At 36.9% G+C, this 16535-nt stretch overlaps 1 protein-coding gene across 1 annotated transcript in view; it reads right to left on the minus strand.

The window, feature by feature from the left end:
• The window catches only part of EDNRA (endothelin receptor type A), a 67041-nt gene that overhangs the window by 21109 nt on the left and 29397 nt on the right, over positions 1-16535 (minus strand). Inside the window, exon 3 of the mRNA XM_043567857.1 lies at positions 13922-14049. Within this exon, the coding sequence (XP_043423792.1) occupies positions 13922-14049 (128 nt within the window). The remainder of the gene's footprint in view (positions 1-13921; positions 14050-16535) is intronic.

Raw genomic sequence — 16535 nt, forward strand, 5'->3', positions numbered from 1 at the left:
TTCTACTTTAATATTTTTTGTGATAGTAATACCATTTCAATGTTAAGTCTAAAGAAAGTTTGGTTTCAGAAAGTCTGTGTTTCTGACCTGAGGTGATGGTCTGGTGCTAACTACTTTTAGGCTTACTATTAAGATGGGACCTGTGACATGGTATGGTATTTTTGTGGCTTCATTCTTGAAATTTTTTTTTGCTGTTGTAATGGAAAGTAAACATTCTCTTTTTATAGCTTTCATTAGATAGTGCCAGAAGAAGACTGTAAAACAGACCGAGGCATTGGGGACAGGTGCACATGGGCTTGTAGGGCACATGACTTAATGTCAAAGATTTGTCAGTAAAGCCAAGGCAAACTACACGTTACCCATAATCACTCTTATCACTTATATTTACTGTGCTGTCTCATTGCATCTACAAGGTACATCTGTGAAAACACAGGTCTTAGGAATTATGCTACCTAGTTCTCCACTGTAGATTAGAACTTATAGTTTGGGTATGCACGACGATGCCATATGGCACACATATAGCACAATTTGCTGAAGAAATATTTTTTGCAAAAGATTTTTAGGATAAATAAGATTGATGTACAATAAGAATCTTTAAAAAAAGTCCAGATTAGCTCAGAATTGAATAAAATACAGCTATGCAAACAAACCAAGAAAATCCTTTTACGATATAGCCAAGATTGCATTTTTAAATTTATGGTTATTTCCAGTGGGATAAAGACTGCTATTTATTTTGCTTTTCATTTCTGTTTACTTTTCTTTGTTGCCTTATTAGACTGGCAGCCTGATGTCCAGTAAAAGCTAAAAGGAATGGAGACAGGATGTCTATATCCCGAGGCTGTCAGTGAGTTATATCTATTTCTTTTCCCCTTCTCTTAGATCAACTATCAGGAAAGGTGCTTTAAATAAAGTGCTTTATCTCCTAAGGGAGTAAGGAAGCAAGATTTATTAGGCAGGATTGGAGATAGAAGGTGGTTTGAGAAGGAAAATGTGGTCAACATGTTCTTATGATGAGTATATTCACAAAGCAGCTTCATTTTGTAATATGCCATGAGTCCTCAAATTATTACACGTCTACAATGTAAATTCAACATTTTAAAATAAATAGAAGTAGTTTTTAGTGTATAGTGTGGCAAACCCACATGACTGAGAATTAGACTATTTTTTATTTGTAATCACATTGATTTTGATGACATTTACATGACATGAGAAAACAACTGTAAGAGTTAATTAGAAATAATCATTTGTGATGATGGGGGTAGGGAAAGGTATGAAAGATAAGAAATACCGGATGTTCCAAACATAATTTCTATTTATAATATAATGATGCAACACACATATCCATAAATATGTTCTCCTAACTAGGTGTGATTATAAACATCCTTCAATGGAGCTAGTGGACACATATGACATTGTCACTTGCCATAGAAAATCTGCAAGTGTAGATTCAACCACTAACAGCTGATATTCCAGAAATGATGTCTACTTTTTGAAATGGTTTCTTCTCTTGCCTTCTACTACATTTCTCCTGGTCTTTCTCCAGCTGATAAGGCTGGCTATTTCTTCTCATCTCCTTGGCTGGAACCTGCTCACTTCTCACTCTTAGCATTGGATTCCTCCTTAGTCCTTGGTCCTCTTTTCTATTCTATCAACACACTTTCTTTTAGTGATCCATCTAGTCTCATGGCTTTAGCATCATTTAAAATTTCTATATACTGATAATTAATTCCCAAATTTATAAGTCTAACTGAGGACCCCGCCTCTCGCTCCTGACTTGTCTTTCCAACTGGTTAACTGATATGGCCACTCGAAATCTAATAGGCATTCGAACTTACCCAAACCAGACTCCTGGTCCCTTTCATGACCTCCACCCTGCCCTCTCTTCAGTCCTTACCATCTCAGGCCCAGAATTTGAAGTTAGCCTTAACTCCTCTTTTTCCCTTTGCTATCACACATCCAATTCTTTAGCAAACCCTGTGACCTCTTTCTTCACGATACACCTAAATGCAACCACATCTCACCATCTCTCCTGTTACCATCCCACCTGGATTATTGTAGTAGCTTCCTAACTAGTCTCCCTTCATCCATTTTGTCCTACTTCATTCTATCCCAAACATAGCAGCCAAAGTGAGCCTGTTAACATGTAAGTCCCTCATGTCATCCCTCGGTTCAAATCCCCCAGCAGTTTCCAGCCCAGTGGGAATGCCTACTGGTGTTCTCAGAGCTGCTTCCTCATCTGCTTTACTTTACTCAGGTGTAGCTTTTCATAGGGTCCTTCCCTGAACATCCTGTTTGAAATTGCCAGAATCCCCTACAGACTTACGCTGACCTGCTCACGCTGATTGATTTTTCTCCATAGCGCTTACTACCATGTGACCAATCAAATATTTTATTTATCGTCTCTGTCCACCCTTGTCTTTAGAATATAAGCGCCATGAGGGCAGACATTTTATATGTTGGTCACGATACCTAGAACAATAGGTGCCAAATAAATATCTGTCGAAGTAAATGTCTTTGTTTCCTGGCCATGCATTTATCTTTATCAGCCAATAAAGCACACTACATTCTGAGCATTTTCTTACTTTTTAAGGCAGCCTTGACAGACAACAAACAAAAAGCTAATACTTTTAGAATCGTAGAAGCAAATAATTAAAAAACCATGAGGGACTCTTGGGGTGATCTTTCTCCCCTTCATGTTCTACCAGTTGGGAACCTGAGGGCTGGAGTGTTACTATATCGTCTGCCTCATCTCCTGTGAATGTGGAGAGCCCGGACAAGGGCTCTGGTCTGCCAACACCCAGGGGAGTCTTTTCCCACGACATCACCTTGTACCCTGTCATGTGATATGCCAAAATAAAAGTATAAATTACGCATTTTATTTATGTAAAGATGTTTGTTACTGTGTATGTCTATATATAGATTTCTACATGTTTCCAAGGCCAAAGGCATTTAATGCATGTTTTTGAATTTTTGAGGTATGGCCTGGGATGGTAAGTAAATTTTAATATATTTATTATTGAGTGTACTTTAAAACAGGATGAAATAAAACAAATTAAAAAAATACCACTTCAACAAAATCTATTTTTATTTCTTCTTATTCTTTGCCTATTTCTATTCTCACAAGCATAATCTAAATATATATTATAACCATATCAGTTACAATTTTATTTTTAGCTTTATCTACTTTTCATGATAAAAAATGGCCTTATGCTTCTACAGAAGCATGGCATTTATTAACTTATAGCTACACAGTATAACTGGATATTGATACAGTTGACTTAAATATTTCTCCTAAGTTCACATCAATTCTAGTGTTTCAAGGTTGTGAATAACACACTTATAAATATGTTTGTATATATAGTTTTTTTTTCTCTTTTTGAATGATTTTCCTGGATTAATTATCTTGAGGGGGATTATTGAATCAAGAGAAGGAAAAGGTAACTGAAGTACTTTCAGTACTTCAGTAATTTCTACCAAGTGCCTATCGATACTTGTCTACATTGGAATTTATTATTTTCCCTTCCATGTTGCCACTTCCAGTAAGTGTCACTTCTACCCTTACCTATGCACATTGTTAATTAACAGCAAATGCAATCATTTGTAATGTTTCTTTACGATTTATGTATCTTATACGATAGACAAACTAACCTCCATGCAGAGGTTTGGAGGCAAAAATACCAGCAGGAAGAATTTTATTTTATTTTTATTTATTTATTTATTTCAGCAGGAAGAATTTTTTTAAATTTAATTTTATTTATTTAATTTTATTATTTTTTTTAATATATGAAATTTATTGTCAAATTGGTTTCCATACAACACCCAGTGCTCATCCCAAAAGATGCCCTCTTCAATGCCCATCACCTACCCTCCCCTCCCTCCCACCCCCCATCAACCCTCAGTTTGTTCTCAGTTTTTAAGAGTCTCTTATGCTTTGGTTTTCTCCCACTCTAACCTCTTTTTTTTTTTTCCTTCCCCTCCCCCATGGGTTTCTGTTAAGTTTCTCAGGATCCACATAAGAGTGAAAACATATGGTATCTGTCTTTCTCTGTATGGCTTATTTCACTTAGCATAACACTCTCCAGCTCCATCCACGTTGCTACTAAGGGCCATATTTCGTTCTTTCTCATTGCCATGTAGTACTCCATTGTGTATATAAACCACAATTTCTTTATCCATTCATCAGTTGATGGACATTTAGGCTCTTTCCATAATTTGGCTATTGTTGAGAGTGCTGCTATAAACATTGGGGTACGAGTGCCCCTATGCATCAGTACTCCTGTATCCCTTGGGTAAATTCCTAGCAGTGCTACTGCTGGGTCATAGGGTAGGACTATTTTTAATTTTCTGAGGAACCTCCACACTGCTTTCCAGAGTGGCTGCACCAGTTTGCATTCCCACCAACAGTGCAAGAGGGTTCCTGTTTCTCCACATCCTCTCCAGCATCTATAGTCTCCTCAGCAGGAAGAATTTTAAAGAGAAACCAGGCATGGTAGATTAAAAGATAGCAGTGAGTACTTTCATACTTCTTCGGCAGAGTCTTTCAGTTGGGCTGGCCTGTGACTGCTTGGACCGACTGAGTAGAGCTGGAAGGATGCTTTGTGGGTTTCAGGCCTGGGTCCCGAGCAGAGCAGCAACTCCACCCTGAAGCCCTGGGCCTGTCTCAGAGAATGTGTTAAGAGGTGCTAGACTACATGAGAGGGAGTTAGGCTCAGACTTCCATTTGTTCTTGCCAAAGGGCTAGTCACGTATCTTGGACCCGAGAGACAAGCTGAGCCACGAGATGAAATCCACCAGAAGACCCCAGTCAAAGTGACAAGTTGCATAAGAATTGCCCAAATTCCTACCCCACCATATGGTGAGGTAATAATAAAATGGTGGTTGTTTTAAGCTGCTAAGTTTTGGGGTAGGTTGTTATCAAAGAAAAATAAGCTGGGTTGCTTGGGTGGCTTAGTAGGTTAAGCGTCTGACTTCAGCTCAGGTCATGATCTCACAGTCTGTGAGTTTGAGCCGCATGTCAAGCTCTGTACCAACAGCTCAGAGCCTGGAGCCTGCTTCAGATTCTGTGTCTCCCTCTCTCTCTCTGCCCCTCCCCTGTTGGTGCTCTGTCTCTCTCTCTCAAAAATAAAAACAAAACAAAACAAAAAAAGAAAAATAAGCTAGCAAAATTATCCAGTCACTTGATCTTATCAATAGAATTAAGATAAAAGACAAATAACTATGTGCAATGGGGAACAGACCCCCAAATATAGAGCCAAATGCTCCATAGTCAGCATTTGGCTTTGTCTGTGTCTGGTCCCTGGGTTCCCTCTTCTGGCTCTTCTTATATGTCTTCCCTATTGTCATGCAGCAAAGGACAATCAGAACAGCAGAAGAATAAGGAGAAACCAAGTCCAAGGTCTAAATAAAACTGGTTTTCCAGAAAACCACTTTCATGTTTTGACTTAGGACAAACCTTTGGGAACATCATAGAGACCACTGAGCAATTATGTAAAATGCTGGGATGAAGAACTGACATTGACTTTTGAGTTTGAGGCTTATGAAACAAAACTGCCTTATCACTAGGTCTCTGCAACTTTTCCAGGTATCTAATTATACATCACTCCTGGAGCAGTTGTTAAAAGAGTTTTATCTTTTTATAATCTCCTTCCACAGGCAATTTTTAACTACAAGTTGGATCTGTACCCAGACCCTTTTACTGGTCTGACCCTGTCATCTTCCACTTTAAACAAGACAGTTAACTTTACAAAGAACAGCATTGAATCCCTCTTCCCTTCCCTGCCCCCTCTTTTTTCCCCTCAAACAAACTCAAAGTAACATCTGAAATTTGTCACTTATGGCATACAAAAACACCTATTTTAATTGTTGGTAATGGCTGGTGTTATGAGTACACTACCTTAGCATTAAAAAAAATGTTCACTGATAAATCTGAAGAGGGGTCAAAGTTGTTTCTAAATTTCCTCAGTCTTTCTCTGAAATTCTGGTTTTCTTTTTCTTAAGTGACTAAGGATGCAAAGTAAAAATCAATAAGAGCTAGATTTGAAGAGGAATTAGTGAAAAGGTAGAGCTGAGACAGGTCCATAGTTGATATTAACCATGAAGGCTCCTCCTTTCTGGGGCAAGTTATGGGCTTCTTCTTACTCTCTTGTTTATCCTCTGCAGATTGAAAGCTGATAGTGAGAAAGGTAGATTTTTTTTCTTTCATCTTTCAGTTTTCTGTATTCATTGAATAATCGATTAAAGTAATAAATCGTACAGGGGCTGCTGGGTAACCTCAGTCAGTTAAGGATCTGACTCTTGATTTTTGGCTCAGGTCATAATCTCTTAGTTTGTGGGATAAAGCCCAGTGTTGGGCTCTGTGGAGCCTAGCTGGGATTCTCTCTCTCCCTCTCTCTCTCTTCCCCTCCCCTACTCGCATGCCTGCTGTCTCTCTCAAATAAACATTTTTTTTTTAAAAGAAATTGTACAGAGGGAAACAAAAATAATATAAAAACAGGGATGGGGACAAAACAGAAGAGACTCATAAATATGGAGAACAAACTGAGGGTTGCTGGAGGCATTGTGGGCATGGGGGATGGGCTAAATGGGTAAGGGGCATTCAGGAATCTACTCCTGGAATCATTGTTTCACCATACGCTAACTAATTTGGATGTAAATTAAAAAATAATAATAATAAATAAAATAAATAAATTGATTTATTTTTACTAATTATAGTTAAGATGACACCTCATTGTTGCTCTAATTCACAAAATTTGAAATTCTTCTGGAAGCTTAACTTTTGAATAACATTTGATATAGTTCTTCTTACATAACCATACATTCATATTCTTTAACCATGCTTCCACTAGAAAGTAGCTGTTGCCTTTATTAACCAATATCTCTCTTGCATACATATTTTTGGGCTAAAATTTCTGTTCATAAACATCAGTTACAAGTATCTTTCTCATCCAGTTGTTTTCATTTTATTATTCATTGTTGTGGGAAAACATTTCCTTTCTTACTGTATCTGTAAATTATAGATTATTAAATCTGTAAATCAACTTGTGAAATACGTTCTTTATTATATTGTCTTCCCAAAGAAGAAAAAAAAGAAATTGTACAGAACTTGAATATGTTGTTCCTCTCATCATTTTTTATTTAAAATATATTTAGAAAAGAATGGGAACTCTTCCTGAGCCATAAATTTGATTCAGTTCATAAGAGGAAAGCAGGGATTCCCAAACTGTAAATTGTTTTGTAATAGATTCCAATTTCCCTCTTTTTACTTCTTGTTTTATTTTTATTTTCTTAAAGAAGGAATTTTTTTTTTATTTTTAGTAGAATATAATGCAACCAAATCGAGACTCAAAGCAAATAGTATCTTATCTTCTGGAATTAAGTGCGAATGATTCATTCTCTAGTGTGAAAGCTTTTGAAATAGAAATGTCAAAAGAGATTCCCTATATTCAGATCCCAAAACTTAGAGTCAGTACCAAATGAAATGTAAAAATAATAAAGAAAGGACCCAGGGAACAAAGCATTTATTACCAAGGAAAATCTCCTAGGTTAAGGCAGATTTTTGTGGGAGTGGAATTTTAAATGGTTCATGATCTTGATTTGAAACTGAGCCCAAGTCTTAATGAAATAGATGCCTGATGTCATTTTTTTTCTTTTTTTAAGTAAGAACATTTTATTTGATATACAACTGATCATTTGTGATGGAACATTTATTTCATTTTTCTCCATGCCTGAGATGGGAGTGGGGAGGAAGTGGTAAGGTGAGGTGATCCCACACCTTCTCCCCCCTGTCCACCCCCTTCAGAGGTAGAGTTTCTATTGGGGAGAACGAAGCTGTGCAAAATGGTTCCCTGAGATTCCCTCAAGGAAGAAAGAGAGGGCAGAACAATGTGAACTTGGGAAGGAAGGCAGGGTTTTGAAGATTTAGGTGATTTAGGAATCCCATAGCCTAAATACCTTCATCAAATATTTCATTCTCTCATGTCTCCAGGTTGCCATCTTCACAAGCGTGAAGACTCCTAAGGGACAGCAGCCAGTCCTTATTCATCATGTCTGTCCATCACCTCATTCCTGCCTGAGCCCCTGCTGAACTAAATTATGAATTATGCTTCTCAATCTAGGATAATGTATTATACAATATGTCACTAGGGGATAAGTACCTTACAATATTTTCATCAACAAAAAACTGATGACATAGACTTGCATAAAATATAAAAGGGACCACTAAACCATGCCACATAACACTATTCAGAAAAAGACTCTAAATTTTGTAACAAGGAAATAAATCACAAGGATGACAGTGAAACATTTATTTATTTCTATGGAGGTATAATTGACATAAAACATTATATTAGTTTCAGGTATGCAACACAATGATGCAATATTTGTATAAATTGTGAAATGATCACCACAATAAGTCTAATTAACATCTATCACCATACACAGTTATAGGACTGTGTGTGTGTATGATGAGGACTTTTGAGATTTTCTCCCATAGCAAAGTCCAAATATGCATCACAGTATTAACTACAGTCATCATGCTGTACATCACATCCCCATGACTTATTTCTTTTATAACTGGAAGTTATGAAATAATTTGGACCCTCTGCACCCATTTCACCCTCACCCCTACTGCCCATTGGCAATCACCAACTTGTTCTCTGTATCTCTAAGCTCATTTTTTTCTGTTTTGCTGGTTTTGTTTTTTAGATTCCATATATAAATGAGATCATAAGTATTTGTCTTTCTCTGTCTCACTTTTTTCACTTAGCATAATGCCCTCAAAGTCCAACCATGTTGTCACAAATGGCAAGATCCATCCTTTTTTATGGCTGACTAATATTCCATTGTTTATATATACCACATCTTTATCCATTCATCCATGGATAGACACTTGAATTGTTTCCACATCTTGGCTATTGTGAATAGTGCTGCAATAAAATAGGGGTGCATGTATCTTTTCAAATTAGTGTTTTCATTTTCTTTGGATAAATACTCAGAACTGGAATAGCTAGATCATATAGTAATTCTATTTTTAGTTTTTTGAGGAATTTCAATTTTGTTTTCCAGAGTGGCTGCACCAATTTACATTCCCACCAACAGTGCAAAAGCGTTCCTTTTTCTCTGCAGTCTCACCAACACTTATTGTTTCTTGTCTTTTTGACACTAGTCATTCTGACAGGTGTGAGGTGATAGCTCATTGTGGTTTTGATTTGCACCTCCCTGATGATTAGTTCTTTCCTCTCTTTTGGCTTCTTCTTTTATTAATGCTTATCAGGGGATTATACTTAGATATCTTAAAAATTTTTATTATTTATAGGAAACAAGAATTCTCCTTGTCTTCATTTTATTTCTCATTCTTTTTTGTAATATGCTAATCTTATCTAGCTTTGGCTTTTAGTTAGATGTTTCCTCAGAGGTGTAGTTTTCTTTTACGATGCTAAATTCCTCTTTCCTAACACTCATTATCATCCTGGTTTTTAAAGCCTTTGAGATAAAGTTTAATTTTGATATAAAATGCTATTTTTCCCAAATATGATGGTGTTTTTGTAAAGTCAACAATAGGGATGGAAGAGACTCTGGGCTGGGCATATACATGTGTTTCTCCATGTATACAAACTTCTGTGTTCATGTTTATGTGCCTATATGTGCTTGTGTTTTAGAGCTGCCTGCCCATAGAAAATTAGTCTTGATATAGAACATCAGTCATAAGAATGAGCTGCATAAATGAGAAAAAATAAAATGCATAAAATGGCATAGAATAAATAAGGAAAATGGGTAATAGGTAATAGAAGTAAATAAACTTTCAGATTTTTTTCCTACTCATAGAAGAACATTACAAAAACCTGTCCCCCATCCCTAGATATAACTACTAATAATATTTATCATGTTTCCTTTAAGGAATTTTATATTCATATACCTGTACATGTCAATTATATATAACCTCCTATCCACTGGCCTAACATGGAACAATAAGATTCCTGTATTTTGCTGTAAATAATATTGTAAAGAAAATTTTTGTGCATGAATTCTCTGTTTGGAATGTTTTCTCAGAATCAATCCTAAAAATTGTAATTACCAGGTCAGAAGGCAAAAGTGTATATAGGATTTTATCTTCCTGAAGGGCTGTTTATTTTATTTTATTTTTTTAATGTTTATTTATTTTTGAGAGAGAGAGAGAGAGACAGAGCATGAGCAGGGGAGGGACACAGAGAGAGAGGGAGACACAAAATCTAAAACAGGCTCCAGGCTCTAAGCTGTCAGCACAGAGCCCGACGGGGGGCTCAAACCCACGAACCATGAGATCATGACCTGAGTCCAAGTTGGACACCCAACCAACTAAGCCACCCAGGTGCCCCCCTGAAGGGGTGTTTAAATCTCTACTCCCACCAGATATTAAGAAACATGTTCTTAATTAGAATTTCTTTGATTACATGAACATTATTAATATGCTAATTAGTCATTCAAACTTCTTCATTGGTATTTTTATATTTGTGCTCTTTTTATATGGAAGTCTTATGATTTTAATGACTATCTGTATGGCCTCTTTAATTACCAAGAATATTAACATGTTGTAGCTTTTGCTACAAGTATTTGCTGCAAATATTTCCCCCAGGTTATTGCTATATTTGTTTTTTAAATTTATGAATGTTTGATATTCATATTTTCAAACTTTATCTCCTGAAATCCTTTTAATAATTATATTCAGAATTTATACCATCTTTTTTAAGTTCCAAAGCCCTCCTTTTCCAGTGATCAAAAAGATATTAGTCTATTTTCTTCTATATGGCTTGAGTTTTTACATGCTGAAGCATAGTGGTAAAAAGGCAGACCACTTATATTTGATTACTGCCTCCAACATTTGGTAGCCAAATGGCCTTCGTTAACCTCTTTCAACCTCAGACTCCTCACCTATAAAATGAGGATAATTACAGTACTATCACAAGGTGGTGTTGTAAGGATTAAGTAAACTAATTTCTGTATTTTTAGCAGGGCCCAGTACATACTAGTACTCAACAAGTGGTAATTATTATAAATATTATTATTGACATACAATACAAGATAAGACTTTAACATGCTTTTTCCCTCAGATGACTAAATAGCACTATTTATTGATGATCTTTCCTTTCTCCATTACAAAAGTGATTTCGGCCTGTATTATGTTCTCATACACTGTAACACCTGTTTCTGGCTTTCCCATTTATTTCTCAGTATATTTATATGCATGTGCCACACTGCTTTAAATACTGTAGCTTTATAACATTTAACACTATTATATAGGAAGAGTACGTACGTAGGAAACATAATTGTTTTTTAAACTATCATGATTATTTTCTTATATCTTTTCCCCATGTGGATTTTAGAGTTATATTATAATTAAAAATTTAATTGAATATTGTAATAAGACTATATAGCTATATCTCTAAATATACAACTTGACAAATACAAGAAAAATCTTACATTAGTCATGTCACATATACAATTTAAATGCTTTAATTTTTAGATAGTACGACACTTTGGATACAAGAGGAAAATGATGTTAGTGGAATGCTAGGGTTGGAGCAGCAGAGTGAGAATTCATTAGTGAATAAAATCCAGATTATAAATGCTTACTCAACTTTTTAGGAGATGGCCACAAGTAACACAGTCTATTATTTAGTCAGGTGGAAGTGATACAGTGGCTACCTGCACCATGTAAATGTTTTAATACTGCAGCCCTTAATGTCTGATATGATGCAGAAGAAAACTACATAGACCTCAGGTTTTCTTAGAAATTACTGAGAATCCTGCTAATAAGGGAGAAGTGATCTCTGATCTTTGTGTTTACCATTGCTGTAGCAGCATTTTTGTCAAACACATCACTATGTTTTTTTTAAATTTTTTTTTTCAACATTTATTTATTTTTTGGGACAGAGAGAGACAGAGCATGAATGGGGGAGGGGCAGAGAGAGAGGGAGACACAGAATCGGAAACAGGCTCCAGGCTCTGAGCCATCAGCCCAGAGCCCGACGCGGGGCTCGAACTCACAGACCGCAAGATTGTGACCTGGCTGAAGTCGGACGCTCAACCGACTGCGCCACCCAGGCGCCCCTCACATCACTATGTTTTAAACTACTAAAAGAATGTTTGTGTTTTAATTTCAGCATTACATTTTTTTGCAAGACATTTATATTTATTTATTTATTTATTTATTTATTTATTTATTTTTAATATTTATTTATTTTAGAGAGACAGAGCACAAGCAGGGGAGGGTCAGAGAGAGAGAGAGAGAGGGAGACACAGAATCCAAAGCAGGCTCCAGGCTCTGAGCTGTCAGCGCAGAGCCCCACATGGGGCTCGAACCCATGAACTGCGAGATCATGACCTGAGCAGAAGTTGGACGCTTAACCAACTGGGCCACCCAGGCACCCCGCAATACATTTATTTTTAATGACACTACTAAACATTTTGGTTTGTGTTTCACAGTTATTACAGGCTTAAATTTATAATAAGAATACCATTATAATTTTCAACTCCTAATGGAACGAGTATTTTTTATGTTTTATCAATAACAATTTGGTCCCCGAAATTAATTGCAAATGACAAATAACAGGATATCTGTAAAAACTTAAATGTTCTTTAAGAAAGTGAGTCTTTTATGTCTATAATGATGGGACTCAGGTGCTCTGATAGAATTATTACCAGAGTGTGAGACAGAAAAAATAGAAACCTCTTCTAAATTAAATAGGTCATTAAAGAACATTTGCATAGGATAATATTCAATATAAAAGGACTCCATAGAATGTATTATAAAGTTCCTAACATCACTTTTTATAGATCCTGCTATGAAAATTAGAAGGTAAGGAAAATACCATCTAGAAGTACTCCTTTAGAGAAGTCTTAACATCCATGTTTGAGGAGAATTCCAGAAAGATATACTTGATGGGTTTTTCAGAATCTGATCAAGGGGTGCTTCTGTTGTTGCCCTTTTTAAAAAAATTATGAAACATTCCAGGGGCACCTGGGTGGCTCATTCGGTTAGGTGTCCGACTTCAACTCATGTCATGATCTCACGTGGGTTCGAGCCCCACATTAGGCTCTGTGCTGACAGCTCAGAGCCTGGAGCCTGCTTCAGATTCTGTGTCTCCTCTCTCTCTGCCCCACCCCTGCTTGTGCTCTGTCTCTCTCTGTCTTTCAAAAATGAATAAACATTAAAAATAACATTAAAAAATTATGAAACATTTCAGGCATTCAAAGAAACACAGAAGAAGAATAAAACAATATTATGTACTCACCACTCAGCTCAAGTAATCAAGCATTATAAATATAATCGAATGGTATCTTCTTTTTTCTAATGAGAAATCTACCATTGAAAATATAGGATTTGCATGTCCAAAAATCTCCTTTTCCAAACTTCCTCCCATCTAATATGTTCATTTTTCCTTTGTTGCCATAGGGTACCAAATAGCTATAACTGGCAAAATGCTCTAAATACAAATCCCCTGCACTAAAGATGGCTAATAACCACCAAATGTGTAAAGCAATTCTCAACAGTAGGGCAAGATTGTTGATATTTAAAAAAAAAAATTTTTTTTTTCAACGTTTATTTATTTTCTTTGGGACAGAGAGAGACAGATCATGAACGGGCGAGGCGCAGAGAGAGAGGGAGACACAGAATCGGAAACAGGCTCCAGGCTCTGAGCCATCAGCCCAGAGCCTGACGCGGGGCTCGAAGTCACGGACCGCGAGATCGTGACCTGGCTGAAGTCGGACGCTTAACCGACTGCGCCACCCAGGCGCCCCGAGATTGTTGATATTTTAATTCACTTTAATTATTGATATTTTAATTAACAACTGTCCTGGCCACCAACTCTCAAGGCTTTTTGTCTTCTTTTTGAGAAAATGTTTTTCTAAATGTAACAAGAGTAGAGGGCAAGAACCACATTACCTGTCAACACTGAGAGCGCAGAGATTGAGGACGGTGATCCCCACCGAGGACTTCTGCAAAAAGGGGAACAGCTTGCAAAGAAATACGCCAAAGTCATTGTGATCAAAAGGCCAGCGCCCAGCCAGCAGCTGAAAAAAGGAGACACCACGGTAAGAAATGACAGAGCTGGCATGGAATACATGGACACTTACATATCTAATGATCTTCCAAACTTCTAAATTTCATTATTCATTATGCTTTCCAGTTAGCATGGCAGCGATAGAGTATTATTATCATTAAAAAAAAAAAAATCTTAAAGCCATAGCATTTTTTTTTCTGGGAAAATGTTGAGAATGATAAATACGATAATAGAAGAGATGAACCTTTGATCTTATGTGAAGTAGTCATACTGCCTACTTTTCAAAGAGTAGCAAAAGGTTAGGGTTTGGGTGACAGCTTGAATGAGAAGCAGGCAGTCATTTCTTACCTATTTTTATTAAACCGTGAATAAAGCTTGTTTTCAAGTAGCAGCGCTGGAAGATTATGTTATCTCCAGGCAAGCAGCAAAGGCTCTGAATGCGAGGTTATGGAGAATCCTGGGAGAAGGAAGTGGTTTAGGATGCACTGACTTGTTAGCTGGTTAAGACCCTAAAGTCATTTTGAATTTAGCTTACAGGGCTGATTCTGTTTCACTAAGTGTGTCACAAGTGGCCTTTCTTTATTTAGGCTTAAACTTCCCTTTATCATATGGAGAAAGGTGGTTACTGTGATCTGTTTGTGGCATTTGCAGGCAAATCTATTCTTCTATGTTGACAATTTAAAATCTTTGTTGGAAGGAAAGGATGGATACCCTCTAGTGGCTGCGGTAAGTAGCAATAATATAAAGTCCCCTGTGAGTTGCTGATATTTATCTAATTAGGCATTATACCCAAAGCATGGGCTTGAATAATAGCTCAGCTACCTAAAAGGGAAGTCCCTGCTGAATACTTGATGTCTTTTCAAGAGTAAAAATGGTATTGATTTCCCTTCTAATTTTTGCTTAGTAACTCAGAATTGAAACCTACTCCACTCATTAGGAAACACTATCCTACTAACTTGATAAATGGGGCTTTTTTCTCTTTTTTTGCAAAGTACCTATTGCCTTAGTAACTCTGAGTTGAGCTTTGAATTTCTGTTCTGTCATTTCTAAAAGACTATGTAAGGCTTAATTTCATGGTCAATGTGGCCATTAACATGATACTCATTTTGAATTTAGTAATATAGGGCACTCTAAAATCTTCTTCCTCTTCTTCTTCTTCTTCTTCTTCTTCAAGAGCACATGCACGCAAGCATGAGTGCGGGGGAGGGGCAGGGGGAGAGAGAGAATCGCAAGGAGGCTCCACACTCAGCACAGAGCCAGACACAGAGCATGATCTCCCGACCCTGGGATCATGACCTGAGTTGAAAGTGACAGTAGGACACTCAACAGACTGAGCCACCGAGGCATCCCTATAATCCTATTTTTATGGCTAAGACCTTGTATGACTTATTCCAGAAATTCTCTCTTAAACACTTAAAACACATTTCCTTTTCTTTTGAATAGTTTGCTGAAAGGACCTTGTCCTTAATCCAACTTTGTCTCTCATCTCTTTTTCCTTGCATTCTGATCAGTCTTGGTGGGTGTCTTCTTAGAGTTTCCACATAAACTTTTTGTCCAAGAACAATTGATGGGCTCTTCACAGAAACATTGCCCTAAACTCTGACAGTTTTCATGAAGCTAACAAATATTATACCATTGCTGACTGCTGGTTGTTAATGCTGATGCAAGACACAAAACACTATTTCTGAAATGACTCTTCCCCTATAAAGAAAAGAAAACCTGAAAACTACTTTTTATAGAGAGTTTAGTATTTTGTCCTACAAGTGTAATTCTCCACTGAAGTATTACAGAGATGTAAATGAAATGTGTAAGGATTGTTATAGGATATGCTCTGGAGTAATTTAGCTGTTACAGTTGGTTCATTACACAAACAGAGGATCCTGAAATCCACATAGATGGATTTCCCAATTCACACATCCAATAATCAGAGAAAAGTATGTTTCTTGCTTAACAAGGGAGACTCTGAGGTCCTGTGAGGGAATAAATGACAAGTGCTAAGAAAAATGATACAGAAAAAACCACAACTGAGCATGTATTCTTTCTGGCCCTTGAGTTTTTTCCTTTTTCATGCTTGCCAGATGGGGGTAGATACAGAGGAAGGACTGAAGGGAAAGATACTATAGAATTGGTGGGCACCAAAGAGATCATAGAATTGTCTTTCTTTGACATAAGGAGATGCTTTGTTATGTATGTTGTTATCTTTTCTTTTCTCCTGGAGTGGACCTTGATTCTTCTTGGGAATTAAAGACAAAGGGAAATGAAAGAAATCATTGGAGGAAATTTCCGGACAATCACAAGGAGACTTCTAAAACCTATATCCACTTCATTCTGAAAGAATGTATGGAAAGTAACTGTCCTAATGTAGCCAGGGGAAATTAGGCCACTGCCTGCGGCAACTTCTTCCTTTTCTGATTAAAGGTGGCTTCCTCAAAGAGGCCCCCATTAACTACCCAATCTCAAACAGGTTCTGCTTATTAATCTCTTTCTTCATGGAAC

This window comes from Prionailurus bengalensis, chromosome B1 (genome assembly GCF_016509475.1).
Source record: "Prionailurus bengalensis isolate Pbe53 chromosome B1, Fcat_Pben_1.1_paternal_pri, whole genome shotgun sequence".
NCBI lineage: Eukaryota > Metazoa > Chordata > Mammalia > Carnivora > Felidae > Prionailurus > Prionailurus bengalensis.